This window comes from Lissotriton helveticus, chromosome 9 (assembly GCF_964261635.1).
Source record: "Lissotriton helveticus chromosome 9, aLisHel1.1, whole genome shotgun sequence".
NCBI classification, from domain to species: domain Eukaryota; kingdom Metazoa; phylum Chordata; class Amphibia; order Caudata; family Salamandridae; genus Lissotriton; species Lissotriton helveticus.
This window is the reverse complement of record NC_136070.1, coordinates 419,507,733-419,532,292: the sequence shown is the minus strand read 5'-3', so window position 1 is coordinate 419,532,292 and position 24,560 is coordinate 419,507,733. Positions and strand designations below refer to the sequence as shown.

Below are 24,560 nucleotides of genomic sequence, written 5' to 3'. Positions count from 1 at the left end.
GGCTAAATACACCTGAACTACTATTTCGAACACTGTTAGTACTCTGCACCGATCTATACTACATGTTTGACCCATTTGTTTATTTGTATTAACTGTCTTATTACTCACATGTTTGGCTTTGTAGCCACCTATTTGTACTATTTTGTACACATGTTTGGCATTGTAGCCACTTATTTGTACTATTTGACCTATTGATTTATCTGTCTGACTATGCTCCCTCATGTACTTCTCTTTGTAAAGCGCTCTGATATCTGCAAGGATCTTGTCCGCGCTATATAAAACTTTCAAAATAAATAAATAAACATGCAGCTCTGGTGGCTAAACTGGTTGTGAGAAAGTAGCTCTGTATATACTGGACAATAATGAAGTACAGTGTGTACAGAGTCCACAATCCTCAAAGGTATAACAGGGGTTAAAGTCAGAACTGACCTTACTCTCCAAAGTGGTAGCTTGGTCAAACAGTAAGGCAGTAGCAGAGGACAGTGTAAAGCATTTGTTGTACACACTCAGTCAGCAAAAGGTTTCACACACTCAAGAACTGAACTCCAGGCCAATTGTTATTATATCATCAGATATAGTTGTTTTATTTTTAGAACCAACAGTTATAAAAATATACTTTTCAAGTTACGAGTACTCTCATGTAAATACTTTGCAGAGAAGCAATAAAGTTTGTGCACACAATAATTACAGAATAGCTAGTAAGCAACACAGTTCTGTAACACACTCTAGCATTGAGCTCAATGGGTTTTTCACAGGTAAGTATAGTGGATTACTTTATGGATTGCTTCGGTAGTTCCAGGACTAGATCTTAGATTCAGTCCTGGGGTCTAAGCTGAAACCAGATTAGCAAAAACGTTTTAGTTATTGTGATGAATTTTCATGAATATAAAGCCGTTTTAAAAGTTCACACTTCGAAACTTTTCCATGTACTTCTGACAATGTTATTCAATGGGAGGAAATTCAGGTTGCAGGTAAAGTACGATCGCGTTACTTTTGTAACCCAGCACTAGTCTCCTAGGGCCAGCACTGGGGGCTTAACTAAAAACAGGTAGGTAATTGAGTTTCAGTATTTCATACGATTTTTAAAGAATATTTGCAGTTTTCAAAAGTAGACACTTGGAAGAAATTTCATAGAAAAGCAGACATTGGGTTCCTATGGAGAAAATACAGGTTACTAGTAAACCCGCTAGGGATTACTTTTGCGGTTCAGTACTGGGCTGAAAGGTACAGCACTGGCTTCTCTCTTGATCACAGGTGAGTACTTTCAAATTCGGACCTTGGCTGATTTTATAGGAATATTTTCAGTTTTCAAAACTTCACACTTAGAAAATTTTCGAGTCAAAATGGGTCAATGTTCTTCAATGGCAGGTAAGTGAATTACATGTTTCCAGGTGAGTACTTGGTTGGTGAAGTTAGGGTTCTGGGCACAGACTCAGGGGTCCCCCAGGGTCAGGTGAGTACAGTTAGTTCAGTCCCAGCGGCACAGGGGCGGCTGGGTGCAGAGGTAGGTAGACCCAATGTTATCCAATGAGGGAAAGGGGGCCTTCGGTTGGTGGCTGCTGGCTAGCAGGCCACGCGGAGCTGGGCTCCTGGTCACTTGCTCAGGGCAAGGGGGGGGGAAGTAGGATAGGGCCAAGGGGTCACAGCCAGCGGCACTCGGGCGGCTGGGTGCAGGGTGCTTTTGAGCCGTCGGGCGCTCAATGTTATCCAATGAGGATCTTGAAAAAGGAACAAAGGCTGCAGGCTCGGGGACGGTGACTCTCCAGGGGCGACCAGCACTTCGAGAGTTAAGTTGGGATGATGGAGCACAAGTAGGTACCCCAAAGGGAGGCACAGGGGGCCGCGGGGCGCCGGGGTGTCTTTGGGGGTCGGAAAAGCTTACTCACGGCTGGTCGCGGTTGGGGTGGCCCCTGGTTCGGAGTCTGCAGGCTTCGGCTGGTTCGTCGAGGAGGGTCTTTGGGCACTGGACTTCGGGTCCCAGTCGCCGGGGGGACGTCCTCAGGGTCTTGGTTCGGGTTGGTCCGGGCTCGGCTGGTGCAGAGTGGGCTGGTCCGGAGCTTCCTGGTGAGCACCAGGTGGGTTGCTGTAGCAGAGCCTCAGCTGATGGGAGTCCCAATCTTCGAGAGGGTCAAGGCAGGCAGGTCCTCTGGGTGTCCCAAGGTTGCTGTCCGCGGAGGTAGCCTGGATTAGGCAGGAGCAGGTTCCAGGATCAACAGGCCAGTAGGGCTGGGGCCAAGTCAGTTGTTGTCCTGTTAGAAGCTGCGCGGCGGGTCTTCTTCTTGATCTTCTTTTGCTATCGCGATCCGAGGAAGGAAGGTTCAGGGAGCCTTTAAATACTAAATTTAGGTGAGTTACAGGTAGGGCAAGGGCAGGGACCAATGGGTCCCTGTCCTGGGGTGAGGACACCCCCTAGCCTGCTCCTCTCCTGTGGGAGGGGGGCAGGAGCCTAGCTGGGATTGGGCAGGGCTCCTCATCTACAAGATGGCCGGAGCCCGGGGTCGTGTTTCACCTCGCCTCATCCACCCGAGGGGTGGATTTGGCAAAGGTTGGCACACCCTCCTTCCTGGCGTAGTTTTTCCTGCCAGTCTTCCCGCCAGAGTGGGTGTAGAACGGGTGGGGGGCCAGTTGCTGGGTACAGCAAATGGTCTGGAGAAGCTCTCAGAGGCCGTATGCCTTTGAAGCTTCCCCCTGTCCATCCTGGGGGAGGAGACATAGCACCTCACCCAGGATGTGCATTGTTGCAGGCCCAGGAGAGCGGGGGCTCTCCACCCAGGGGTCCAGCAACATGTCTGCTGTGTGGCAGCCTCTGCAGCCACTCAGCCCAGACGTGGATTGTAGGTTCGGGTTTTGGAGCGCATCTCTAAGATGCCCTCTCGTGCATCTTACATTAAGTCCCACACTGGCATCAGTGCGGGTTTAATGTGCCGAGAAGTTTGGTACCAAACTTGTCCGTCTTCAGTGTAGCCATTATGGTGCTGTGGAGTTCGTAATGACAACCTCCCAGCACCATATACTCGTAAATGGCATCACTGCACTTACAGTGCCCAGGAATGGCCCTGGGTACTGTAAGGGCACAGGGCTCATGCCCCTGTGCCCTCACCTCTGGCATAGGGCAACCGGCTAGAGGGGTGACTGAAGTATGCCAGGGCAGTGAGTTCTGTGGGCATGGCACCAGGGATGTGTGCCATGTCGACTCTTTGTTTAGTTCTGTACTTAGGCACTCAGCCTGCAAAGGCAGTGTGTGGGTGCCAGGGTACAAGGCCCCTGAGGGTGGCACAATAAGTGCTGCAGCCCTCAGGAGTCTTCTCTGGTCACCATGCCCTGGGTACCTAGGGTACCATTTACTAGGGGCGTACAGGTGGCCAGCGATGCCAATTGGGTATTTTGTTTCAGCATAGATTTTCTTTTTAGGGAAGGAACACAGGCCCTGGGTACCGGATTGGCAGGGACCCAGGGCACACTCAGTCAAAGCACATCAGTAGTTCAGAAAAAAAGTGGGGGCATACCAAGGCAAGAAAGATGGCACTTTCTCACACTGGTTGACATATTTAACCCGCTTAAGCACCTTACGAGGAAAAAACGGCCTTCCCATACTTGGTTTAATGACTGCCGCAAGGCGAAACTGGCCCTCCTGGTAGCTATCAAAGTCAAAGACACGTCTTTGGTAAAGAGTAGGAGGGTGCTGTTCAAAAAGGTTATTTGCCAAGCAAAGCAGGCCTGGGAACTGAATAAATGGAATGACAAAGGATGCCCTGTCGAGGAAAGACATGAAATAATTTTGGGCTATAGTAAGAACTGGCAATAGGGAAGGTAACGCAGCCCTTGAGCCACATATAGCAGAAGATAAGTGGGCTGATCACTTCCAGGCATTATACACTTCTAAGCCGGCATCTGTTACCCACAATGTTACATATTCTACTTCCCCTAAGACAGGGCAGGTAGACGTGGTTGAGGCAGATAAGGCCACCAATATCTCATCAAAGAACATCCATGAAGTAGCTGTGGAGATTACCCTTTCAGAAGTTGCACTTGCAATAAAGAAACTCCCCGCAGGTAAAGCACCAGGACTAGACAAACTTCCAGGGGGTCTGTTTAGGGAGGAACCAACAATATGGTCCCCCTATTTATGGGCTTTATTTAATGCCATAATGGAAGGTATGCCGATACCTAAAACCTGGGCGGGGGCAGAAATCATTCCAGTTTTTAAGAAGAGGTCATGCAAAAATTGCTTGCACGGGTACTCAAAGATCACCTCCAGGGCTGGATGATAGAAAATGTAATGCTTCCGGAAGAACATCTCTACATTTGACCAAATATATAGATTACAACTTCTATTTTGAAAAACTGTGAAAATGGAGGGTGGCAGCCTCTACTTAATTTTCGTGGATAAACTATGGAGGGCACTCAGATACATGGGGATCCCATCTGATCTTTTAACCTCTTCAGCGCGGCGCAAATTCCTGCGCTGTGCTGAACGTTCTATTAGCCCTATGGACTCATGACGGAACGGTTCCGTCATGAGCACAGGCCAACCAACGCTCATGACCGAACCGTTCCGTCATAAGCACCGAAGGGGTTAAGCATGTTTGAGAGGCAGCATGAAGCCAATTTTGCCCAAGTTAGATATGGGAAAGAGGGAAGCTAAGTCCGCAATTTCCCGTTGAGAAGGGGGTGAGGCAGGGGTGTGTGCTTGCTCCTACCCTGTTTTACCGCTTTCTCAACGATTTGAGTGCACACCTTAATGAGGTTATGGACAATGATGGCCCCAAGCTGGCAAACTCTAAGGTCTCTGCACTGTTGTTCGTGGACGACACCCTTTTAATGTCCAAGTCACCGATGGGAATACATAGGGTCCTGGACAGTTTTGTAATCTACTGTAACAAGGGGCTGGAAATAAAGACCACAAAACCAAATGTATGGTCTTTAATCCAGCCAAGACAACACATCCTAATCCCAGCCTAAATGGCATGGTTCTGGAAAGGGTCTCTGTAATAGACTACCTAGGTGTAACCATTACCGAGAATATGGAGTGGGGGGCCACAAATTGCCAAAGCCAAGCCCAAATTAGCTCAGACTACAGGAGAAACTTCAAAATTACTGGGAAATTTTTGCTTTAAACCTGTTGGCCCTATCCTAGAGATTTACAAGGTGCAGGCCAGGGCCTCATCAATGTTTGGGGCCGAACTGTGGGGTCACTGTTCTTGTAGCCAATTGAGCAAAGTTGAGAATAGCTTTTTAAGACAGACTCTGGGTCTCCCCTCTAGTACCCCTTTAATTCTGCCGAGATCTATTTGGTATTAGGTCAATAGGAGATGAGGTTGCATTAAGACCCCTAACCTTCTGGCGAAGACTATGGGTGACCCCAGAGTTGGAAGCATACTGGTTAGAAACAACAGAGCTTTTGGGTTTCCGGGGTGCAGAGAAAAAGATCCCTTGGTTTGCGTACCTAAAGGAAGAGTGCAGCAGGATGGGTAACCCTAGTCTCTGGAGCAACCCCGAGGAAGCATGCTTGGCAACCTCACGTGTGGAACTGGTGAAAACCTATTGATTACATAAATTGGCAGTTATTTGTGGGAACCCGGGCACGGGTCATCTCACAGCAGATTTTCTTAAACACAAAGTGAAATACAAATTTGAGCCTTTCCTGGACGATATCTTGCCTCCTCTAGCTAGGAAATTATATCTACAGTTTAGAGTCGGCACCCTTCCCCTCCGTACCTTTACTGCCAGTTGGTCTAGACCCCAAGAGGAGACAGAGCTTCATATTTTATTTTTTTGCCAGGATACAAACTTGCTATGCAATGTTGGCTCAAACAGTTGTGTAGGAATATGGGGTTTGTGCATTGTCAGGAGGCATATAGAGTGTTAAAATCTGATACCTCTAAGCCCATTGTATTTGGAATCTCGCGATTCATAAGCTCAATGTGGTGAAGGCGCTGGATTCTTTTAAAAAATACAACCCCTGATGAAAACTTAGAAATTGTTTCCCTCCTCTCGCCTCAGACTGTTACTGATTTTAATTCTTACTAATCATGCGATACATGTTGTGAGAATATGTATAATTCTTTTTTTATATAAAATGTGAGTAGTAATGATCAATCAGATTGTAGTTTAGAATATCAATGTCAAACAGGTCAATGCTCCACATAATTATTTGGTACTGGGTGGCCTCTTTTTATAATAATCTTAACTTTTTTATTATTATTAGGTGGTATTTAATGTATTGTATACATATTTTCAAGACCTATGGACTGAACTAAAGGTCATTACAAGTAATTGCTCCAGTCAAGGCAGCACCAATGTAAAATTCCATTTTAATTGCGTTTTATTATTCAATATGTATGAATGTTATGTATTTTTTATCGTTTTTCAAAACCGAAATAAAGATTACTGAATCGAATAAAGAAAAATACAACAAAGAAACATTTTTGATACAAACAATTGGTCTGAGTTCAGTCCTTGAGTGTGTGAAATCATATCTTGCATGACTGTGTACAATAAATACTCAACACGATGCACTGAAAAAGCCTTACTGCTTGCCCACACTACCACAAGTAGAGAGTAAGGTATTATCGGTTACCTCTGTAAGCCTTTGGGTATCCACTGGACTGTGCATACTATACCTTATTTTGCTATGGTATATACAGAGCCAGCTTCCTACACCAGTGTAAAGTAAATACTGTCTCTTTAGAGCCTGTACATTCTAATTTGCCTGAACTTAGAATAGATTTGATGCAGCAGCCCAGGAAGGACGTTTACTAGGGTCGGTGACCTAGATGGTGAATAGGTCCTGGAATACTCCGAGTCCAAGGTATGAATCACTCTCCTCCTCTTGCGGGCAGGCCTCAAAGAGGGAGCTCTGGAGGCAGGGCCCCTTGATGGCGAACGCCGGCGTGACCTAGAACTGTCAGATGTGGAGATGCTGACCACAGAGGGTGACAGGCTTCTCGACAACTAGCTCTGACTACTTCTAGACGTCTACTTCCTGCTAGACGTCTACTTTCTGCTTGACTGCGTCGATCTCCTAGTCGACGGCGACGTGCGCGTCGACTTAGAGCGGCCTCGCCGGCGAGCACCGATGTCTCCTGGACCCAGACCGACGGCGATGATGTGTCGACGTGGTCTGTGATATCCTCCGCGTCGACCTCGTCCGAGGTCTCAACGTCCTTCCCCTAGACATTGATCTTTGACGTTGTTTAGACCCAGAGCCCTGAGTTGACGGGGAGCATATCGTTGTCATACCTGGTTTCGACATAGACGTCGTAACCATCTACGTCGACCAGGACCGGCGCCGTTTCTGAGCCTTCTTCTAACTGGGGAACCTCCCAGATGCAGACGCATGGGTTGTGGAAGAGTAAAGGCTCTCTCCATGCCCAGAGGTCCCACCTGCAGCCTGTTGTCTTCTCAGCTCTAGGCCTTGAAGACGGATCTTCTCCCTGTCACGCAGGGGTCCTCCTGGAGAATGACTTGCAGATGTCACAGGAGTCATGAACATGAGATGAGGGAAGACAGAGTATGGAGACCCTGTGAGAATCCGACTTGGCCTTCTTCATGCCACATTCATGGCACTTGTCAAATAAAGATGGCATTTTGACAATAAAGAAGTGGCTTAACTGCCCAAAAAAGACAGCAAAGGGAAGATAAAGGCCCCAGACGTCGAATGAAACACTTAAACTATAATAAAAAAAACTGAAATATCAGGCCGTGGCCGGGCAAGATGGCCGAACGGTCGTGATCCGTCTCGGTTCCTGGTCCACGCTCTACTCCGGAGCGGATTGTGGCGGTCCCCCAGCGTTCGGAGGGCCGCGCTTGCCATCTACTAACGGCGGAGGATGTAGCGCGCTGCTGGGGAGCCTTCATCTGCTCCATTCTATCTGGGATCATCCCGGTCTCAGCGCCATTGGCAGCCTCGGCTCGGAGGACAAGATGGCGGCTGCGGGCCGGATTGAGTGTTGGAATCTGCTGCTGCCCGCGAGACATTCCGCCTTTCAGTTATACTGTGCTGAGGCCCGCCTGCCTCCCCTAAGATGGCGGCTCGCTAGAGGCATTGGAGCTGCTTTTCCCTCGTGCAAATTCGCGACCTTATGCTCCGGGCTTACTGGACTTCACTCAAGAGAGCCTACGATCTGGCGACGCCCACCTGGCCCGACAGCGAGTGTTTCTGCTTATCACGCCTCTCTCTGCCCCATGCCAGATGATACCCACGCTTCTAGCCGGTTACAAAATGGCGCCACCCCTCTCCTAATAAGAGGCCTTTCTCTACTCCTGCCTTCCTGCGATAGATCAGCCTGGCATTGAGGTCAGCACTTGCTTCCCCTTGCTGTTGCACTAAAAATTGGCAAATCAACCTGCTAGACCCAGGCTGGCCTGCGTCGCACTCCTCCTGGGACAACCCATCCAGCGCGCTCCCCGCCATCTTTCTCCTACCACTTCGGGGCTCACTAGTCTGCGTACTCAGGGTGTCTCAGCTGCCTCGACTCCACATATTGCCTTGCGGACCCTGTGGCTACCCCGAGCGATATGAAGGAGGGCCCCCGTGGGCCGGTCCGCATGCCGCCCAAGAAGGGGATAATCCGAACAACCCCAAGGTCTCGGACTGCTTGGCGGCCTCAGATAGGCGCCCTGGGCTGCGCGCAGACGATGAAACAGCGGCTATGGCCCTCCCTAAAGCGGAACTCCTGGCCATGTTCAAGGATTTCAAAGACTGAGTTGCGGGAAGACCTTGGCCAGGATAGTAAAGCATCCATACAGCAGCTGCAGACGTACCTGACCGACAAGTTGATGTCCCTCCAGCAAGAAGTGGGTACTAGGGTGCTAGATTTGGAGGCGCATCATCAATATCAAGATAAGCGGACCACGGAACTCCGCGAAGATGTTCGATCCCTTCGCAACCAGCTACTCCAATCACAACTCAAGACAAAGGACCTTGAAAATAGGGCTCCGAGAGAGAACGTTCGCATTAAGGAACTGGAGGAGGGGGCAGAGGGGCCTAACCTGGAGGCCTTTCTGCAGGGGCTCTTCGCAGAAATCTTGAGCCCCCAAACGCTTAAAATAAAACTGGAACGGGTCCACCGAGTGGGGAGTTTGCGAACTGGCAAAAAGAAGAGGCCCCGGGATGTCCTGGCGAAGTTCCACTCCTTCAACGTCAAAGAAGCGGTCCTCCCAACGGCTAGGTCGAAAGGTTTCATCTCTTTTCAAAATCATTCATTCTACCAGGACCTAGCACCGGCCACATTAGCGCGGAGACAGCTGTTCAGACCACTTACTACTAAGCGACGAGATGACAAGATCAGATATCGATGGACCTATCCCTTCGGCCTCAGTTTTGAATTCCGGAATCAACAACGCCATGTCACCGGTAAGCAGAAGGGTTTGGTCCTTCTTGGTCTCTCCTCAGAAGACAACGTTGCCACCCGGGACAAGAATGATGATCTCCGTAGGGCTACGCCAAACTCGTCTGCGTGGTCTGTGAGCGCGAGCAGAGGCCGCAAATGATCCATTGAAAGGGACCTCAAGGGCCTATACTGCTCATGTATCTAGAGGGGCTGGCATCTCGCGCCATCAGGATCTCTGGATGCTGTGTGGAGCATGGTTTCAGTCGACGAGGTGGGGTGGGGTGGGGATATGCCGCTTCGACAGGCCGTCTTGTCCTCTCTGAACACTGGGTGTTGCCGCCCACTCGAGACATTTTGCATCCTGAAGCGGGACTGTACTTGGTAACGAAGGACTTCCACCTTGCTGCGGTCAGGCTTGCTTTCTTAAAAGGTTCCATCTGGGTCATCTGCTCAGTTCCTCTTTTACAAGGACAGCCCGGTTCTGGCTGATGTTAACGCACATGTCAAGGTCCCACCTACAACGAGTGGGGACTTTTATTGGCTACAACTGATCAACGATTTAATGTTGCTTCTTGACTGATCTGCTTGGCTTTGCTCCAGGATGGGCGCGGATGGGGACCTCGGACCTGCCATCTCACCACATTCCTGGGGGGTATCTCTACCCCTAGCAGGGATCTAACAATGCTTATAGTATTGTTTTCAAGATTTACATTGTATTGCATTTCTATTCATGTTTGTTTTTCCCTTACTATTTGGGGTTCTGGGGTGGGATTGGGTGGGACATGGTGGCGGCTTTTTAACATCCTGTTCTGTAGGTTCTCTCGATCTGGGTGTGCTTGGGGTTATGAGATGGTGGGGTATGTACCTTTGGGGTTCAGCTGTGCCACTGGGGATGATGGGTCTTCTGGAGCCCTCCTTGAGATGGTATCTTTCCCTTTAACACTATGACAATAACTATTGGCACCTGGAACGTTGAGGGTCTTAATTTCCCCCAAAAGCACCAAAAACTATGGAAGTACATTATTGATCGCCACCTCGACATAGTGGACCTGCAGGAGACACACCTCGCTAGGTCTGAGGACGCACGCTTTCGACACAAACCATACCCTTTGATCTACAAGTCTTCGGCCCGTACAAAGCATAGAGGAGTAGCCATATTATTCCCTGCTTCCATACAATTCCAACCCCTAGATGTTCTAAGCGATAAGGACTGTCGCTGGGTTATAACTAAGGGGTGTTTGAGAGGTAGGATTTTCACCTTTGCGGCAGCCTACGCTCCCAACACTGGCCAGACGGAATTCTTACATACACTACTGAGGAAACTACTGGATTTTGCGGAGGTTCTCATAGGTGACTTCAACATGACTTGGCAGAATGACCTGGACAGTACTCACTCCCACCGTTCAGGCTCGGGCTCCTTTTCCGGTGACACTCGACAACGTATCCGCGACATGGATCTAGTAGATTCATGGCGTGCCTTGTACCCACACACGCGAGATTATACTTTTTATTCGCATGTCCATCGCACGTACTACAGACTTGAATACATATTCATTAGCCAATCCTTGCAGGGTGTCCTTCAGGAGGCCAAGATCTCCCTTCTCTCAGTATCAGATCATAGCCTATTCTCCATATGTGTGTCCTGGTCCAGAAACACTTAGACTATGCCCAGGTGGTACTTCCCGCCCTCGCTTACATGGGATAAGACTCCTGTACCAAGCTCAGAGAATCCATCAAGGAATACTTTGATATTAAACCAGAAGACACGTCAGACCTTACCACCTGGGACGCATTTCAGGCGGTTCTTCGGGGGAAATGCGTTGTCCTTAACTCAGCACTCAACACGCAGCGCACTAGAGAGCAGGAACAACTAGAAAAAGAGCTGGCCTCTATCGAACTCTCTCAAACAGAATCCCACTAGACAGACCCCACTCAATCTCACGGCGCTCCGTGGCAAACTTCGCACTATATATAACAATAGGGCAGAACTCACGCTCCTCAAACTGCGTCATCTGTCCTACTCTCAGGGCAACAAAATTGGTAAACACCTCGCCGGGCAGCTGAAAGATAAACGGGTGAAAGAATACATAGGTGGAATCCGGGGACCTGATGGGGAGCTTACACATAAGGATGAGGAAAAAGCAGAGATCTTCGGTACATTTTACAATAACCTTTATTCCGGGGACGAATTAGACCCTGCTGCCCAACAGGAATATCTCCAAACACTCCACCTCCCTAAGTTTACTGCTGACTGGAATGAGCAACTTACGGCCCCTATCAGTCTCGATGAGGTCAATACGGCGATAAATAATCTTAAGCTCCACAAGGCCCCAGGCCCAGATGGCTACAACACGCTTTTTATAAAACTTTTGCTTCCGACATCTGCCCACATCTCACGCGGCTCTTCAATACTATGGCTGAGGAAGGCAAGACCCCCTGCCTCTATGACTGAGGCTGTGATCTCCGTGATACCCAAACCGGGGAAGGACCCCCATTACTGCGCCTCATATAGGCCTATTGCCTTGCTTAACCTCTATGCGAAACTTTACTCCTCCATTTTAGCCAAACGATTGAATGACTTTATGCTAGACCTTATACATGACCCCGATCAATCGGGATTTATTAAAGGGCGTCAAACGCATGATAACACCCGCCGTATTGTTCATCTGCTAGAGAAGGCCCAGAGGCTTCAGATCCCCGCAGTACTGGTGGGGCTGGATGCCGAAAAAGCCTTCGATTGGGTGGACTGGGCATTCATGTTACACACACCAGCGGCGTTTGGCTTTGCACTTAATTAGCTTGAATCATGGTGAAAAATGTATCTCCCCCCGCATTCCAGAGTTGCGGTCAATGGGGTACATTCACCATCCTTTCTTCACTCTCGAGGCACCAGGCAGGGGTGTCCCCTTTCTACTTCACTCTTCGCCCTCAGCATTAAACCTTTGGCGACGGCGGTTCGAGCCAACCCAGACATTTGGGGAATCCCATTCACTGGGGACCCACACAAAATCTCCCTGTTCGCAGATGATGTCCTCTTGTGCCTCTCCGATCCGGCCTCGTCCCTCTCACCTTTACAGCTGAAACTTGAGCACTTTGAAGCTGTAGCTGGCTTTAAAGTAAATTTAAGCAAGTCATATATTCTCAATCTCATGCTCCAGCAGGCAGAATGCCGCAGGCTCCAATCTCTAAATCCCCTCCAATGGGCTAAGTCCTCCATACAATATTTGGGGGTCCACCTGACACCGAGATTGAAAGGGCACTACACCGCTAATTTCCCCCCATTCTAACTCGTATCCAAACAAAACGTACAAAGTGGAAGCCCCTCTTTTTGTCGTGGTTAGGTTGGATACATGCTTTTAAATATGACGCTTCTCCCTAAGCTACTTTATTTATTCGAGGCCCTACCAATAGAGTTAGAGCGAGATTTTTCCGGCGAGTTAGGACGTGAATTGGTGTTAAGGGTAACGCTTACCTCTATGATAGGAAGGCATACCCTAAGAAGGCAGACGCTTCGGAAATTGTGTAGATTAAGGGCGGGAACACTGTAATTAAATTACATCATAAATTGATGAATTATCCAATGTGCTAATCATGCTGTGGACAAGGAGCGGCTTACCCACTTCCACGGCGTCTGCCTTCTTAGGGTATGCCTTCCTATCATAGAGGTAAGTGTTACCCTTAACACCAATTCACAATGTGTTATTGATGACCGGTCTGGCTAGTTTTAATCCTGGCTCTAATTCCCTCAGGTCCCTTAATCTGACAACCCTTCGTTCTCTGCCAACCACCAGAGCCACTCCTCCAAGACATCTCGGTTGCTTGGTTGCACCTTCTCCTAAGGTTAATGTATAAACCTTGCCTCCTGCAATTGCATGACCCCTCCTGTGTCGTTAATACGGGCATGATCACCAATCGTCTGACACAAGCACATCGTGTTGCTCGTCTCCTTGCACGTGTATTCCTTTTTTATTCATTAATTCTATGCACTTGCGCCGTGGGTATTGGACACTGTCTGACTGGCACTTGCGCCGTGTTCAATTGACACTGTCTGACTGGCACTTACCTACACGTATGGTAGTTACAACCTTAAGCATGGTATGGTTACCTGATCGCGTTATGTTTCTGGCAGTAGACAGTTTGCTAATTCCTGTTTTATGTGTCCCCTTTTTGTTTCCCTTGTAAATACAGGCTTGTACATTCAGGCAAATATTGGTTGTCCTGATGATGATCCTCAATTTTTAATGGATCGAAACGCCGTCAACAGTTGTAGTCTAAACACTAGTTCACTACTATGTGCAAAATGTATGTTTTTTCTACATGAGTGAAGCAAATTGACTCTATCCTAACCTTAGTTGCTCCCTCTAAATTCAATTGCCTGATAAATTTCTTACCTGTATGTATTGTATATTGTTTGTCTAGCCTTGTGGATACAGGACTGTGTCCCACTGTTTATTCGTTGTTCTGTCATTCTTTCATTGGAGTATTGATTACATTTTGAGGTCCGGCTGGACTTCCTGTTTATTATAGTGCAGATTGTGGCCTATAATTATTTAATGTGTATTTCCCTTTGTCAAGGACCGTTGTTGTTTATTTATACCTTTTTTTATGTGGCACCTTTTGACTGACATTCTTTGAGTATCCCCTCTCGCAGAGCACGATAGGCTGCACGCTAAATTGTTAGCTTTGATTTACTGCCTTTGAAGGATTGCCGAAGGCTCACTTGTTATTAGAAACTGTAACTGTCATTTGCGCAGACCATTGGGGACGGAGTCAGGCACTGCACATCTTTCTTTCATTATAACCCTGTCGATTTCTGTAGCACCTCCTGCGAGGGGTGATGTGACGGTGCTGATTTAACGATGTATTTTGGAACACAAAAAATTCAATAAAGATAAGTTTGACAAAAAAAAGCTCAAATATTTGAAGAAATACCAATAAAGGTAGAACTCAATGCTCCACGCTCCTGCTAGCAGGAGCCGGAAAAAAGAACTGAGCATCATGGGATACCGAGGGTCTCTGGAGGGTTCCTTAAAGGCACGGTATCCATTTACAGACACATAATGGCAGCCTATGGGGCTTGTCTGTCCAACCCTTCCTCTCTAGCATGACAAAGGATTGTGGTGAAGGGGAGTTTCTCTGTGTGTGAAACTTACCAAAATGTTTAAATTTTAATATTTTCTGGCTATCCTTTTTCACTTCAGGATGAAGTACTGGCCAGTGTAGCCTTGTTAATTTCAGGCTGCATTATTTGTCTTTGATTTTCTCTTAAGTGTCTATGCAGGATTGCAGAAGAGGACAACTAAGAGACTATTTCGATTGCTCCGGGGTCCACGCACATGGGCGGGACTATTCACATGATTATGACTATACATAGAGATACCCTACTACAGAACCTAGCATCCCTATGCACCAGGGGTACAGTGTACTCACAAATTATTTAAAAAAAATACTTAGTCAACAAGTGACGGGGTACCGCTCTCTCCGGATCTGCGCGTGCTGGCACGGAAAAAGAAAAAACTGACGTCAGTGCGCGTGGGCGTGTCTAAGTAGCTCATCTCGGCGAATACAACACCAACGACGCACGCGGAGCCGTATGACTGTGCCTATCGACGAGCAGGGCTACTGCTGATGAAAGCTTTCCGGATCCAGTCTGATGCCTGGGGATATTCTAAGGTAAGTAATCTATCACTAAAGTGTTTCTTTCAGATACAGTTTACAATAGAGCTCAAAGTCTGTTCCAATAAAGATATGCTCGTCTGACTCATCACAAACCCAACCGCAAAATCCAACAAACTAACATGTCAAAGCAAAGGTGCTTACCTTGATTTTGGGCTCCCCTCCAGGTTTGTGGCTGACTTGTGGAGCATCTGTATCCATATCCACTTCAGCTTTGTCATCAAACTGTCCCATGAGAACCTGAGTCCAGGTTTTCAGTCCAGCTTGCAGACGAACTCCCAGAATTCTTTCAATCTATAATGAAGAAAAAAAAGTGACTTCTAAACAAACCCTCTTTTAAAAAGATAAATATTATAAACACACTAATGCGGTATTTTCCTAACATTTTAGTAAACAATTTGCTCTACAGCAATTCAAGTAGCTCTAACAACATTGATTAGTTCCAAGACTTTGCTTTTTGTGCCATTCAGATCAGAACACATGTTTTATTATATGCCTGGTGTCCAAGTATTAGTAATAGAGCTCAATGGTGCAAAACAGGTACAAATAAGAAATAAATAACCTGACAGAAACCAGCAACCAACACTGAAGTACTAATTGACGTTTGGCATGCAAAGACAGCAAACTAACAAGACCAAGTTATCCTTTTTGTAAAAATGTATATAATGGGTTGACCTGGTCAAAACACATATGCATGACGTTGAAGATAGTTTTAATTAACCTTCCTTTCCAGCTTCCAGTGCACGTCTCTGAAATGTCACATATGAATGCACTGAAAAACAAAATGCCAACTCACAATATTTACGACACTACAATTATTACTTCCTTTGCCTGAGAAAATACCTTAAGACTACAAATTCACACTCAGCAGCCTTTTACTAGGTCACTTTCCAACCTTGTGTCTACACTGGACTAGGTTGACACCTATCCTATCCTTGAACTGTCTTAGAAAATACACTGGAATTCTGTCTCTTGATTCCTGGTTTATTAACCAAAACTCCTCTTAAGTTGTCAGGCAACACATTCACTTCACAAACCCATAACACCGATTTCTCTTACCCAATGAATTCACTGTACTTAAATATTATTGGACAACGTTCTATTCACTTCTCTTCTGCGGGTGTCATGCCATATGGTCTGTAGTTTATAGCATCGAACCTCATTTCACTCTCATCAACTGGGAACATTTATAACTTACTGCAATTTTCAGGCTCAACGAAATTGCACTGGGTTGTTAGTGGTGCTTACATTACGTATTTTAGCTGCTAACGTGTAATGCAATCTCAGGTAGGACAACTGTTACAACTTTAATGGGCAAGCAACCCTACATCCACTTCATTCTTCAGCACCTCACCTGTGCTCTTCCCCATTCTAGTGTCCTTTTGTGAATATTTAACGGTATTGGTTTAACTATCCCACATTTTATTTGATCAGTTCTCACTTACTTTAGTCTTTCTCCGTGATTTGTGTCTGGTCTGTTTTGATATTCTATTTCATCAATTATACCGAGTGAGTGCAATGTCTCATAACTTTACCAGTTCACTATAAAGTACAGATCTGTAGCAAAAACACTGAAACCTAAATAATTAGACAAGAACTATAGTATACTACTAGATCACAACACAAGTGCTTGCTCATTTTCAAATCCCTTTTTGAAATTTGATCTCTTACCTCCATATCAAGTTTATTAACCCAGATGGGCAGATTGGAGTAGGAGTGAAGATTCAAATCATCAACTGCTTTTTGAACTCGATTTAAGATTTCGGAGAACATTTTGTGCTCGTACACACAGGTTTCTAAGGATCTCACTTCCAAGTCAATCTTCTCTTCAATGATTAGGAGGTCGTCCACCTACAGAAAAAATGCCAAAATGTAAGCCAAGTCTATTAACAAAAAACATTAAATTTTACGGATAGAGAAACCTGGCTTGCAAGAAATATCTACATTAGATATTTGTAATAAACTCAGCATTAAAGACAACATGCACTGTTTTACTTTTAGCCCCTTTGTGATAACTGGTACAAATGCCTGCTCATCCATCAGCTAGGTCGGCAAATAATTTTGGGTTTTAATAAGTAATGACCATGGGCACTTTATTAACTAAAGGGATGCACTTCGTCAAATAGATAATTGTTTAAACACTGCAGATACAAACTTTGACCCAGATGAGAAATATTTTTCTTGAAAGTGCAATGTCTCCGAGCATATGCAGTTGACCAAAAGTGCGACCTTTTACTCGGAGCCATGTGGTGTCAAATTATTTGCACTGCATAGGATCAATGAGCGCCAGCAGCAGGTTTAATGATGTGCCCATAACAATAACTTTAATTGGGGCGTTGTCACGTGATGCCCATGCTTGGGATTCCTGTAAAATGTTTTGTTTTTTTAAATACACATAAAGGGCTACTTTGAAGGAATTGGTCATTCTACTGACACCATCAATGGTATTTTAAACTAAAACATTATCCGTTACATACCCTAACATCTAAAACTATGCACTCAAACTGGATACCATACAGTTGAACGGTACAGTTCTACTGATACATGCACAAGAATTCTAAGCCAAACAATGTAAATATACAATATACATCAGAAATTAGGGGGACACACAGTGCTGGGACTGTTCAGTTTTGCTCACTGCCCGAGGCCTGCCGTGATTCCTGCGGACAACAGAACTACAGGGTCCAGCTGCCCATGTTCAAGGAGGGGTCTCCTGCTAGCCGCCTCCCTCTTGTTGAGACATGCGCATAAAGCGCTGGAAGATCTCCTGAGGGACGGGACGCAGAGTACTGGGACTGTTCCTTTTTTTTACCCCAGGCCTGCCGTGATTCCCACGGACAACAGGACTACAGGGTCCAACTGCCCAAGCTCAAGAAGGGGTCTCCTGCCAGCCACCTTCCACTTGTTGCGCTGTGAGCATAAAGCACCGGAAGACCTCCCGCGGGACGCGCACAGGCCATGGGCGGGCCCGTCATCGCCAGGAAATGGCAGGGCCCTGACTTTCCTCAGACAAGGTACTGTTCTGGTGCTATATGCAAGAGCAACCAGTGTGGTTAAAACCATCTGCACCACTGACTAATTGGGGGTCTGGGCTTGTGATTTTTTTCAAGACTTGTATTGTTATCATCCAGCACCAAGGCCAATACAAGGTAACTGCTGAGGCGGTTTACTTCCCACAAGCAAATATGGGTAAAAGGAAGGCAGAGGAGGGCGCAAGTGGCTTTGGGTAAACAGAAAAAAAAAAAAAACAGAAAAGTGTCAAAAAAGGTGGGGGAGAAACTGTGTCATTGATCGGAGGGATGACCTACTGGGCGAGTGTGAAGAATTGCTAAACCCGGTTATTGTTCAGCCCCCAGCTGCTGTGTCCTATGAGGGAATCTCTTAAATCGGCAGGTTTAGATCGGTTTCAAACTAGAATTCTGAATAGGTTTATGAAATCTAAAACTTGCCCTGAGGCTATACAGCCAAATTAAATTCTGAATACAAATTCTGTCCCACGGTAATCACACCCTTTGGTGGTGATGTTTACCATGCGGACATCGTTTTTTTTTACCTTTGCTTGAGTTAACAGATAAAGCTTCACTGCATAGTACTATTATTAGCGGTCCACCTACTTGCGTAGCAGTTGCTTCTACACCTTCTGTTACTGATTGTATTCCTCTGATAATTGGACTTAAAGCGGAGGTGAGAGAGTTAAAAACCATTATTCATCAGCTGTTAATAGTAAAGCAACTTCAGCCGATTAAAAGTGCAAATATAAAGGGGATCCGGTTGTCCCCGGACTTTGAGGATCGCGTCTCGCTTTATGCAGATGATATTTTATTGTACCTCACGTCCCCTCGAAAATCTCTCAATGTTTTGTTCGATGTGCTCACTTCGTTTGGGAAAAATTCGGGCCTTGTTATCAACTGGACTAAATCCTGTGTATACGTGCTCTCGGGCGGTCCTCCTCCCCTGCCTCGCAGATGCCCCATTCGGATCTCTGCGACGGGCTTTAAATACCTGGGGATCTTTATAACTTTAGACCATGCGGCTCGCTACGCGCATAATCTGCTCCCCCCCCCCTTCAACGATTGCGACTCGACGTTGAGCGCTGGTGCGGGTTGCCGCTTTCGCCGCTCGGGCGCGCAGCCCTTTTTAAAATGATGGCCCTGCCGAGATTTTTGTACGCGCTGCAGAATACGTTCGATATTATTCCGGCAAGCTATTTTAGGGAGGTTAAAAGCTTGCAGAGACGGTTAATTTGGGATGGACGTTCGCGTATTTCCCTCGCTAAACTCACTCTTCCCTGGTATGATGGGGGTATAGCGTTGCCGGATATTAGGCGTTACTATTGGGCCTCGCAACTGAGTGCGATCAATCACGCGACATACGCGCCTGCTCCTAACCCGGCGTTTGAGATGGATAAGTATTTGCTACCGGGCGGGGACTACAGGAGGGCCCTCTACTCCAAGGCGGCGGGCAAGCATTTATCTGGACCTACCGAGGTTGCTCTAAGAGTGTGGCATGCTGCGAATGCGTCTGTGGGTTGGAAAGGTCGATTGACTCGTGCGACCCCCTTGTATGCTTCTGAAAGGTTGAGATGTCTCTGTAAGACGAAAGGGTTTGAAAAATGGGATATGATTGGTATTAGCTGCGTGGGGGATCTTTGGGTCAAGGGCAAAATCAAGACCTTTGCGGCACTACAGTCGGAATACGAATTGAGTGACAGGGAATTCTTCCGATACACACAGATTCACCATGCCATGAGTTCGGCTCTCCCTGCAGGTACTGTCATCCCCGAGTCCTCCCCCCCTTGAAGATCGGCTCCTTGACAGCCACGTCCCCGATAGTACCATTTCCCTGATCTATAAGAAGTTGATCAACACCCGAGTGGATCTGTTAGTGCATCTTAGGGAGGTTTGGACCGGCGATGGTTTAGAGCTGGACGACGAGGATTGGCAGGCTGCATTATCCTCGCCTAAGGAAGTCGTGATCCCTGCCCGTCTCCGTTTCGTTCAGCTCAAGATCTTACATCGTGTGTATATCACTGGTCCGCACTTGATCCGCATGGGTTATTCCTCGGACGGGGTATGTAAGCGTGGTTGTGGCATGCTTGGTACTTTCCTCCATATACTTTGGGAGTGTCCGGAGGTGGTGCGGTTCTGGACGAATGTGCATACTGTGATGGGTAGAGTCACGGGGGTGGTGCTGCAGCCCGAAGCTAGGCGGTGCCTGTTGAATGTGTGGGAGCCGAATGATTATAGTGTGGCCCAGACGCAGTGGGCGACCCTGGGGTATATGATTGCCAAAAGAGATGTAGCGCAGTTGTGGGTTCCCAGCGCCCGCCCACGGTATCGGTGTGGAAGGAGAATATGGACTGGTGTATGTTCAGGGAGAAGACTGTGTATGTGGCGCGGGGCACACCCAGAAAATGGAATAGTATCTGGAGCCAATGGAACGCGTACCGTGGAAATCTATGTGCGCCTCAGTTTGTGGACAACCCCGAAGTCCCTCTGTCCCCCTGATCCGGCATTCCATGTCTTGTGTGCTTTTTGTTATCCTTCAATTTGTTTCCCCGCTGGCCCCCTCCCCACAATATGTATTATTGATCTGTTGTGTAATATCGTGCCTAGGTGTCCTCCTATGTGAACACATGTCCATGTATACTTTTCTTTTTGCCTTGTACTTAGTTTTTTTTTTTCTTTCTTTCAATAAAAAGTTTCAACAACAAAAAAAAAAAAAAGTGCAAATATAGATGAACCTGTTGTGCAGGTTGATGCCAGTCACCCCCCTACCGCCACCACCTTCACTTTCGGATGACGTTTGGGTATACCCGTCCCACTAATTTGCATATGGCTGGGTCCAAACTGGGGTGGTGTGGTGAGCAAAAGAATGATAGATTAAACGTAGATCCTTGTGACTGGGGGTGAATGTTTTCATTGTCTAGCATTCCGTCCATCAATTGTTTCTTTTGCACTATATCCCTCAACCGAAGGCGGGACCCAGAGACCTGATGGGAGCGAAGAGGGGTGGAGTGGCAGGTCTACTATATACTAGAACAGGAGGTGCAATGAGATGTATAATTCTGCTGTAAATAGAATTCTAATGGTAAAAGTCCTTAAACTCCATTCCTCACTTGGTAGGCACGAGTCGGAGGATTCTGTCATCAATAAGGTAACGCATTGGCTGAGATATGTCAGGTGTTGTCGGTCGGTGATCCGAGAAGACATTCTTAGTGCACTGAGGTGTTCAACCACTAACCCACTTTATGATGTGATCTAGCTGACATTTAGGGATGGGGGAAAATCTGGTTGCACTCTATGCTAGGTGCTGCTCACACAATAACTCAGCATTCAGTTTAAATACTGCAGATCTGCAGGAAGTGCCCTGCTCAATGGGGTTTTATGAGGAGGAAGGCAGTTATCAACACAGAGGGATGGGGACCAACCTGGGTACCTTCCTGAACTGCTTCCCTTTCGATTCACGTAATATCGGAGGGCAGAGCTCTGCAAACTAGGCTTGTGTCATTGAGTGTCTTATCTTTATACAATGCTGAGAATAACTTCGCCACGGAATCGGATCTTGGTATCTCTTCTGGAAGATCCGGTTTTAATGCAACTGGAGCGGTTGCAGTTACTTCTCCGCTCACGGCGAATGCCAATAGCTAAGATATTACTCCTGATATTGGAGACTTGCTTAATACGGGGTTGCCGAATAATTTTAAGTGCCGAGTAAGTACCACTGAAGCGAATTGTGCTATTGCCGATAAATCTGACAAAGAGGTCTTTACTAGTACCAAAGTGGAAGATCTTGCTCTGAATTCTAGCTTGTCTATTATATCTTAGAATCTGGTTAGGATCTACCCTAAACTCTCCGACCTTGGGCGGCTTACGTTTACTAAGGATAAGGACATTGGTATCTTCCAGGAGACGTGGACTACTGATAGGGTATTCATCAGTGATTATACCACTTCTAGCACCCAAGCGCTAGCCCAAAGGCATTCAGGGAGGGAAAGTGGTGGTCTACAATTTTTGTGAAATATTCTATCGCATGCGCCCATAAATAGCCGAAAATTAAATCAGCAGACCGAATGGGGATTCAAGATACTTTTCTGTTGGGGTTAGTCTTAACAATCTTTCATGTCTATGTTAGGTTTGTATCCTCAGGGAATGAATCGCCCACTTTATCTATGCTTGATGATTTGGCAGGTACCTATCAGCCACAGACTAGGGTGCTGGTAGCGGGGGATTTTAATAACACGCTCAAACCTTCCCTATTACTCAACTTTCTGATTGAGGATGAAGAGGAGCTCTAACCTAGCGAACAAAGCAGGAGGCTCGCGCAACACTAATGTAGCCTTCCAGCTTATTCACCTGGTGGTGGGACGGAGTCTAAGGGCATACAATGGCAGGACACGTTTAGACCCCGAAAGGCAGGCCACCTTTAAGAGAGGCCGTAGATCTAATGTCATCGACTATTTCCTGGTGGATGTCAGATTGTGGCCATTAGTGAGTGATATGATGATCACAGTTCGGCTAGACAGTGCCCACAATCCTCTCCTTTTCCCCATGGAAGGCAGTACCCTTAGCAGGGATTTGTCTGGTAGCCGCACAATATACCAAGAACCCTTAGTAGCTAGCAACCTCAGAAGAGTTTCCTGGCCTAGAATCCAGAAAGATAGCAAATGCAAAGCCAATATTTATGAACTGTTTATGCACCATTTTTCCAACTTTGATATTTTATCACCTGATCAAACATGAACAGCCCACTGAGGTTTTTTTCGAGGAATTGACATGTGTTTTCACATCACAATCCTCCGAGAAGAAACCTATGGAGGGGAAGAAATGTGCCTGGTTTAACCATGAGTGCAAACAGGCAAACCTTAACGTAAGAATGGTCATTCAGGAGAGTGATCCCTCGGCTGTTGCCCAAGCAGGTAACCGGTATAAAACAGCCCTGACAAAGGCCAAGCGTGACTGGGCTGATAGCTGGCACAATCTAATGGTCACAGCCAGGTGCAATGACAACTGCACATTCTGGTACGTAATAGCACATGGGAGTCTGGATGGAGTCACTACACCCGATTATTTTATCCAACCCTGGAAGTGGGTAGGCTTTTTTACCATGCTCTATGATAAAAGGGAAGCTATCCTCCCTGTGGGTGGTATTGATGATATGTCCAACTGTTAATTTATAGAGTCAAAGAGTGTTGATGGCAGTAGAGGATCCCTTTTTAGCCTGGATGATACTCGTAGGGCCATCGATAGAATGAAAACAGTGTAAGTCCCTGGGTCTGACAAGATACCGGGTGACTTGTACAAGTCAGAGTAGTTAGACAAAACATTTATGTAGGGTGCCCAGACTAACGCAGCTGCTGATGGGGAGAGAAATACCAGAACCTGTTGAGGGGCGGAAATAACTATACACAAGAAAGGTGATGCCTCTGCGCCATCTAACTATCGACTGATCAGTTTAATAGATAACATGCAAAATATCTTTGCCAGACAAGATTTGGACAAACTACTAACTTGGAATGATGACAATAAGATCCTTTCACCTTACCAAGCAGGATTTTGTACTAAATCCAGCACATGTGACCAGGTGTTCAGGTTTATTTTACTTATTTGGAAATACGTGCTACTAAATAAGCAAAAATTGTACGTAGCCTTTGTCGACCTCCAAGCCACATTTGACCCTGTGCCACCGGAAATGCTATGGCAAGTCTTAATAGCGATGGAAGCCCTGGCATACCTGGTAACTTTGCTTGTGAGGCTGCACAAGGGTAATTATGTGCAGGTTATGTGGGGAAATCCGGTGAATTAACTACCAAAAACCCCATCCGGTGTGGGGTATGCCAAGGTTACGTGCTCAAACCTCCACTGTTCTCCCTTCATATAAAACAAACTGCATGATTGTGAAAATTATTCTCCACTGTTAAACGGTAAAAAAACACAAATCCTGCTGCTCGCTGATGACTCACTACTTATTTCCAGGACCCCAATGGGACTCCAGAAGCTAACTGACAAATTCCTAGTATTCTGTAAGATCAGGGACCTGGAATTAAATGTGGAAAAAACCAAGTCCATGGTATTTGGTAAGAGGAAGGGCAAAACCAGACCAGTGAAGATAGCTAGGAAAACCCTACAAGAGGGGTACCAAGTTAGACTACCTCGAAGTAAGGTTAACTGAAACCCTAGGCTGGGATTTCCAACTTGAGAAAAGTTATTTAACTTTATGTTATAAATCCAAACCCATACTCCGATTTCATGAACAGTCCTGGTCCCGGTCGACTGCCCCCACCCTGTAAGTTTACAGGATGAAAACTCAAAATGCTGCACTTTATGGGGTTCTGTTGACATGCACAAATTAGTGGTGAGTGGAAAATATAATTGCCAGATTCCTTGCTTCTGTCTCAGCTAGTACTCCGTTGTCTCCAATGTTTTTTGATCTAGGGCAGAAGAGGCTTGGAGATGTGGCCACAATAAAACCATTGATCTACTTGCTACGAATATGGTCTACTCCGGAGCTAGGAGAATATTGTGAATCCTTGAAAGAAGTTTTAAATTT

At 46.6% G+C, this 24,560-nt stretch overlaps 1 protein-coding gene across 1 annotated transcript in view; it reads right to left on the bottom strand.

Moving 5' to 3' along the window:
* DYNC1H1 (dynein cytoplasmic 1 heavy chain 1) overlaps nt 1-24,560 on the bottom strand; it is a 1,596,152-nt gene that overhangs the window by 1,481,456 nt on the left and 90,136 nt on the right. Inside the window, exons 9-10 of the mRNA XM_078660192.1 lie at nt 16,683-16,862; nt 15,156-15,305 (exon numbers count right to left, since the gene is read on the bottom strand). Coding sequence (XP_078516318.1) covers nt 15,156-15,305; nt 16,683-16,862 — 330 coding nt within the window. The remainder of the gene's footprint in view (nt 1-15,155; nt 15,306-16,682; nt 16,863-24,560) is intronic.